Source organism: Syngnathus typhle, linkage group LG2 (assembly GCF_033458585.1).
Source record: "Syngnathus typhle isolate RoL2023-S1 ecotype Sweden linkage group LG2, RoL_Styp_1.0, whole genome shotgun sequence".
In the NCBI taxonomy this organism is placed as follows: Eukaryota; Metazoa; Chordata; class Actinopteri; order Syngnathiformes; family Syngnathidae; genus Syngnathus; species Syngnathus typhle.
Window position 1 is genome coordinate 14,831,299 of NC_083739.1, and position 7,758 is coordinate 14,839,056.

Here is a 7,758-nt window from a genome sequence, read left to right on the forward strand (position 1 = left end):
AACCTCTAAGGTCAAACGCAATTTATTCCGGGATGTTGGTCACCTTTCGATTTGTTCATACCTAAAAATAATTTTCCCATAGAAAATAATGTGCGTGTCGTGTAATCTAGGAGGATGTTATGCTTGAATGCTACGCTGCTCCATGTTTTTTGCTGAAGCTAGAGAAAACAGTTGACAGAAAGTGTGCAACAATCCAAAGTCAGGGGTTGATGTTGAGACGTCCGTGTTTTGTTACCTGCAGTGACGTGAGGAGAGGTCTGGCCAACAAACTGGTCATGTGACGTCCAGACTGAAATTGCTGGACACATTTACAATCATCGAGGAAGAATGCAGCCCACAATAGCTAGAAAGGCTCCATCCATCCTCCAGAGAGGACACTTCCCGTCTGACATCATGAACACAAGCCGCTGAATAGACTGGGGGGCAGGCGGCGGTGCGCTTTGGGTGGAGGACAATTCCTGGTGCCCAGGTTTTGCTCCAGCGGCGGCACATTAAAGACAGCAGACACTTCCTGCTCGGGTGGCTCAATTGCAGAGACTCCATAGGTCTCGTTGAAGTAGAGCAGTGTGGGAAATTGTCCAACATTAAATACCGAGCGCATTGTAAACAGGATCGCCAAACCACAGGTCAGTTAGCGCAAGGCCTGGTCGGCCACTTGCTAATCGTGCATGCGTGGCAAATCGGAGAATCTTGAGATTTCATGTTGTGGCACCGGCACATACTCAGTTTATGTAGTATGTGTTGCTGTTAGTTGGCTCGTGAGTGAACGAGTCGTTCTAAAGAATGATTTTGTTTTCAGTGAACGAGAGTGAACGAATCACCTCCTAAAGTGATTCGTTCTTTTTTCAGTTTATATGACTTCAACCAATAGGTGCGCATTGAAGCTGGTGCCACCTCGCCGTAAATCAAAACGAAGAAGAAAATGATGTAACTTCCCGTTCACGAACAGTTGTGAATTGCATTTCCCGTTCACTAACTGAACGGATCTGTGGTTCAAACCCCGGGTCATACCAGAGACTATAAAAATGGTACCCATTTCTTCCCTGCTTTGCACTCAGTGTAAGGGGTTGAAATGGGGCTCCGCTGCTGCTCACGATCATTGGGACTTTAATTTATAAAATCAAGATTACCCAAAGAGAAGCATCATCTCCCCGTTTTTGCATAACGGCGGATCCCTTCATGCAATAAAGTTAGTCGTTAGCTTGGACAAAACGTCCATGTGGTGTTTCAGTGAGTGGTTCTTTCTTTCCTTGGCAAATCGTAAATCGACATTCTGGCTTACATAGTTCACGTCAGGAGACGCAACACATATATAATATATAATATAATATGTAATATAACTGATTTTAATATAGATGCTGGTGTAACACTTAACAGATTTTTGTCGGTGGTGGGCCTCGAGATTTCTTCCAATGAAAAGATGTGCCGTGAATGAAAAAAGGTTGGGAAACACTGAAGTAGAGAAACACTTCCTGGCGTCAGAGGTGACTTTGAATGACTCCATAGATCACAGGGAAAGTCCACTTCCTGAATTGTGCCACTGATAACTGGAATAAACACTTCCTGCTCCAGGTGGCTCCAATGTGCTATTACATTGTTCTGGTTTGATACAAATCAAATGATATAAGCATATGTATGTTTAATACAGAGAAAAATCAACTCGCTCTAGCAGGGCTAACCATGGTTGACTGGTGAAGAATGTGGGCTGCAATTAATCAAGAGGCCCCAAATCTGATTCCCTTATTGTAGCTCATCCTAGGGAAACTAGCTAAAATTTCAGATGAATTCTCTGAGAAAAAAAAAAGTAGGAAATTAACTATATGTACTTGCAAAGAGACAATCCACATTGTCTTTGAGATTTATGCATTTCACCAAATGGTGCGGCTCCACTCCTGCAGTACTCATTTTAGTAGTAGTTTGCAATGTGAGGCTGCCGTATCATTTTTAAAAAAAATAATTTTGCATTTCATTCAACAAGAATCATAGTAAATAATTATTATTATTATTTGTTTTTATTATTTCAATGTTTTGTATGTTTTGTTTTTTAAATCAACTTAAAATGCCTGTTAAGTACTATAAATATCACTATAGTAATCTCTGAACTGGACCCCAACCATGCGGTTTATAATTCATTATGACCACATCACCATTCATTATAAATTCATTATGAGAGAAATAAAATATAATTTCTTTGTACATTTATTGTTTACCTTCAATAAAGTCAGCATGTGATCAGAAAGCAGGTAACACTGACATCTAGCGGATGTAGTGAATATATGTGCATCTCAAAGATACTCGTTTCCAAAATTAGGTAACACTGACATCTAGCGGACATAATGAGTACATGCAGATCTCAAAGTATACCGTTGTCTAGAGTAGGTAAACACTGACATCTAGCGTACGTAGTGAGTATGTGCACATCTCAATTGTATTAGTTGCTGGCTTCACGATTCACCCCAAATAACGTAACTTGAAACTTTTAACAGTAATGACAATATTGATACTCACACCGCTATTAATGTCAATTTATCACTTTACAGGTGTCGGAATAAAAAACTCCACTAAGCCCTTCTAGAAGGTGGATATTAACTACAAGTCCCAGCATGCACCTGCGGTTTAGACGACAATGCCGCAGCTGGGCGCGACTCGCAGGGCACACGGCCAGCCAAAAAGGACTCACCTTGGACACTTGTCTTCCACATTCATGAAACATCTGGACGCCCAGACTTGGCAGTCTACTCGACATGTGCACAAACGGAGAAGTGGCACGCATCGGCAGAAAACTTGACAAGATGGTCCACAAGAGCAACACGGTGAGTATCCGTCTCTCAAATACAAAAGCTGACAGCAGCAATAAGGGATGCGTAAACAGTGATTGGTCAAAGATGCAGAGTGCAAATCACTTGCACGTGTAATCAACAGTCACCCAAAATAAGATTTATAGGTGGAACAAAACAAAACACTAGACATTAAAAAACAACAACAACAACAGATAAATCAGTGTCCCAACCTTTGGGACCAAAGCACATTGCAGGCCGTATGCAGAAAATTTATTTCCTAGATTAATATTTTTAGTTATGTTATAAATCCATTAATACAATTATGATATTCATTCTACAATTTGTTTCTCAGCTCAAGTGTCTCATTGAAGCTGAAATGAAAACTGTAAAATTGCTGTCTGAATATTATTAAGTGATTTGATTCCAATATTTAAAGTTCAAATGTCTGAGATGTGATCTGAGACCAACAATGGACCGTTTTACAGTGGGATATGGAAAATATTCAATATAACAGTCTGAGATGCAAGCCAGGTTGTTAACACATGGAATTGAGTGTCAAAAATGTCTTGCAGGATGGCGCTCTGGAACTGCTGAAGGAATTGAAGAACATGACAATGTCTCTGGAAACCCTGCAGGTTGATTTTAATTTAATGATCAATTATTCACTGGCGGCAGCATGTTTCATGAGTGGGTTTGGTGTGGTAATCTCTGCTCTGACCTTTCTGTGTTGAGTTTGCATGTTCTAACAGTCAAGTACTTAACAAAGCTGGCATGTATGAGGATGTTTTTGAATGTTTAAACCTGGGTGAAAACTCATGAAACATTCATAAAATGTTCATATAAAATTAATGTAATGTCATTTGTCCAGGCTACCAGAGTTGGAATGTCGGTGAATGCTGTAAGAAAACTAAGTTCAGATGAGGAAGTACAGGATCTGGCCAAAGTGCTCATCAAGTCCTGGAAGAAATTAATAGGTGTGTGTTTTTGCAGTGGAACCTCTCGAGTCAAAATGACTTGCAATCCTTTTTATAAATCTGAAGCCCAGTAAGGAGAAGGAGCCAGCAACAACTATTTTTATGTTGTCAGGGAATGACCTAGCTAATATTTCAAAAAATTAACTGCGTCACACGAGCCCCGCTCCAAAATGCAAGGCAATCAACTTTGGAGGTTCCCCTGTATTTATAAAGATTCTAAATCTTCCCGTACTTAAAAGCTGGAGAAGCATAAATTGTTTTCATGTTCTTTCTGGTTGTCAGATGGCTCTAAGGGGAAGTCAGAAAAGAAGAATGACGCCTCTCCCGTGAGGATAACTTCCACGTCCAAGGACTCGTGCAGCAGTGAGAAAAGGTGTGTTGTAGAATCACTGCTTAATGTCTCGTTGTTGGATGCAAATACAAACTAAATTAGCATTAGCTGCTGTAGATTTGTCAACATTAAAGGTTGCTGGTTATAAATTTCACTGACGACAACTTAACTTAGGTTTGTGCTTTCATGTCATGATACTGTGTGACGATCTGTTAGGTGCTAATTTGTGATCATTTTTAAAAAAATACAGCAGCAAGAAGTACTCGGTACTCAGTACATCATTCCCGGCCATTCCCCTCACCACAGACACTGTTCGGATTAAATCTCGAGAACTGTTGGTGGCGGCGCTACAAACTGCTGGTGAGGACTAATCTTCTTTGTAAATAATTTCACTCGTACGTACAATTATTTGAATTGTATTATTTGAATTTTATTAGAGAAAATAATTATCCTGCATGATTATGTGTTTAGAAATAAAATGATTTGCAATTCACAAATTTGCAATTTCAAAAGAGGTCTAGAAATACAAAAAAAAGTGTTTTCTCAGATGACTACAAGAGCTTTGGAGTAGACTGCAGCCTACTTGCCGCGCAAATTGAGGAACATATCCTTTTTTTCACTCTATTATTAGGAGAAAGTTAATTGTTAATTGCCACTGTTTCTAAGCTTGGAACGTCGCTACCATGAGCATGTGAGGGATTTGATGTCCTTGACAGCCGGGGCGCTCACAGATTTTCGAGGATTTCAAGTTGGTAGACATGAAGTATAAAGCCCGTCTACGGAGTAGAATCTCCAACCTGAAAGACCAGAAGAACCCGGACCTGCGGCGTAACGTTCTGTGTGGAAACATCTCAACTCAGCGCATTGCCTCCATGACGTCGGAGGTCCGATTGCCTAGCAACCACTGCTTGGACATGCCGTGTGGGTTTTGCACATGTATGTGTGCGCGTGTTTCTGCTGGAGCAGGAGATGGCGAGTGCTGAGCTGAAGAAGATGAGAGAGACTCTGACCAAAGAGTCCATTCGGGAGCATCAGCTGTCCAAAGTGGGCGGGAGCGAGACTGACATGTTTGTGTGCAAAAAGTGTCAGGGCAAGGACTGCACATATACACAGGTACAAGTGCACACACACACACGCACACACACACACACACACTGTAAATCTGCACATCCGTCTGTTTTGTGCTCCAAATGCGATATACATGCATGTGTGCTTTTTTTTTGAAGGTGCAAACTCGCAGTGCTGACGAGCCAATGACAACCTTTGTCGTGTGTAACAACTGTGGCAACCGATGGAAGGTAAATGCATCCTAGTCATCGTGGTGAGGGAGATTTTCACTTAACTGTAGGAAAACCAAGCGGTTATTGATTGAACATACAAACACACCACACCAAAGTCAAAAGTTTAGAAGGAAAAAAGGGAAACTGAACGTCATAGTTCAATGCAGTTTAAACAAGATCTTATCTCGTGCCATCCCCTTAATTGTATTCTATTTTATTTCACATAAATAATGACATTAGCAGTTTATTTATGCAAAAGCAGAGGGAACAAAAAACACCTTCCTATTAACAAAATAGCTTGTAAACTATTTCAAATAAACATAATATATACGAGAACAAAATCAAACAATAGCTTGATGTAAGTATACTAAATACAGCAATATAAGTTCACATATCATAATTAAGCATGTATTTTGTGTATTTATCAGATTTCTAAAAAATGTTCCAATACAATATTTGTTAGCCTCTTTTTGAACACAAAAGTAATGAATTAATGAACCCAATGTATTGCAAATACGACGATAAGCGGTTCGGAAAATGGATGGATTGATCATAATAATAAAACACCAGCGTCCCCATCAGGTGGCAGCAGAGACTAAACATTTCTGTCTTTTTTTTTTTGCTTTCTGTATGCTGCCACTCTTAACTGCCATCCATTCATTTCCTATACTGCTTGGATTACAGGCATGTATCCCACTAAAATAAATCCGCCACTTTATAGAGCTTTATAGAGATTCACATCTCCATGTTAAAAACAAAAGAATCTGTAATAAGCTGATCTTGATATTAAAAATGGAGCCAGCAATCAAGACTCATGCTATATGCTGCTGCAATTGAATCCTTTTTATTCACCCAGGGCATCATGAATAGTAATTTAGTTACTTCTTTAGTAACATATGGTTGATGGAAAGCAAGTATTGACGAATAAAAACTCATTTTCTACTTTCTTTTTTTATTTCGTCTATCTGACAAAGATTTATATTTTTTGTGGTTCCTTTGTCTTTCAGTTCTTCTAAGGAAATTTCGTGAGCTGCGCCATCATGATGTCAAAGAAGCAGCTGAGTTTTTGGTTTGAAGGGTCGCTTTGCTTTTTGTAACATTTCTAAAAGAGAAATAAATGTACAGCATGTATAATATATTTAAGAAACTAATGATGGTATATGTGGAGGAAAAAGTACAAGTTTGTATCTGTTGGTATTTTTTTTTAATATGAAGTAGCACGATGATAGACACCAAATCTCCTCCAGTTATGAGGGTTTTGTGGACTCAAAATGTGTTCTCGTTTTTTTGCACACAATGTTGACCAATGTTGTGCCCAATAAAGTTGAATTACTGCAAAGTCCGAATGCTGGTTCACTGATAAGTCCATTCATACCAGTATTTGTATTTCTACGTGTGTACAGAATGCGCATATTTTTGGCATCCGCCAGCATTATTTGGAGTTCAGAGTACACCTTGGCCAGGTCAGGAAGCTTGAGTGGAAAACTAGTCACTCACTAGTGGATGAGAGCGGGTGACACTTGCCTGTTTGTTGTGGAAACACGGCTGCTTCTTTCCATACATGAGCATGGGGAAGAGGCGGGCCCCTGGGATTCTGTGCGATGTCAGGGAGGCATCTTGGAACAAAACACTTGGAGGTCGCATGGTTCTGACGGAACCTGCTCAGAGGCATAACAAAATAATACAAGGTAGTAGCTGTCAAGAAAGTGGCAGTGTGTTTATAAAAGTAAGAAAGGGTTAATGGCCACATTTGGAACAGTACATACTAGTCATACTAAAATAACGTGTAAGTGAAGTTTCTACAAAATATTTACTCTTAGCAGTCAAGCTGACCAACCTTCATGACTTAAACTGCTAATCTAGCCCAGGATCTCAAGTTTTCTAGCTTCGAAGTCAGACGCCTTATCCATTAGGCCAGGGGTGTGAAACTCATTTTTTTCCCGGGCCGCATTGTAGTCTAAGCTTTTTTCGGAGGGCCATTATGACTGTCAACCCAAATCAATGTATGAGCACCTCATATTATATACAGTAAAAGCTACAAAACAAAGGGACGAATAACTCATTTTCAAATCAGATGAGTAAAAACTGGTCAAATATAAAAAAAAAAAGAAATTAAAAGTGAAGACAATTTGCAATTCTAGTAATGACACGAATTTGATGCACAATTTGACTTTGCGGGCCACATAAAATGATGTGGGGGGCACTACCTGACCCCCGGGTCTTGAGTTTGACACTTGTGCATTAGGCCACATACCATGTGGAAAAAACCGCAACAAGTGAGAACAGGGCAATAACCCTAATTGGACACCTTAGCCCTAGTTAGAAACCCTAGCCTTAGTTGAGACACTTTATTTGATCAGAATAATGATTGAGACCTTTGATCAAGATCTTGC

At 39.8% G+C, this 7,758-nt stretch overlaps 1 protein-coding gene across 1 annotated transcript; it reads left to right on the top strand.

Annotated features, from left to right (window-relative positions):
* Positions 1 to 2,641: 2,641 nt before the first annotated feature.
* Positions 2,642 to 6,694, top strand: tcea2 (transcription elongation factor A (SII), 2). The gene is made up of 10 exons (XM_061304104.1): positions 2,642 to 2,813; positions 3,353 to 3,415; positions 3,649 to 3,754; positions 4,037 to 4,127; positions 4,336 to 4,445; positions 4,633 to 4,689; positions 4,815 to 4,969; positions 5,052 to 5,198; positions 5,312 to 5,383; positions 6,373 to 6,694. Exons 1-10 carry the CDS (start codon positions 2,745 to 2,747, stop codon positions 6,379 to 6,381), a joined length of 879 nt encoding a protein of 292 aa, XP_061160088.1. The 5' UTR covers positions 2,642 to 2,744; the 3' UTR covers positions 6,382 to 6,694.
* Positions 6,695 to 7,758: the final 1,064 nt, after the last annotated feature.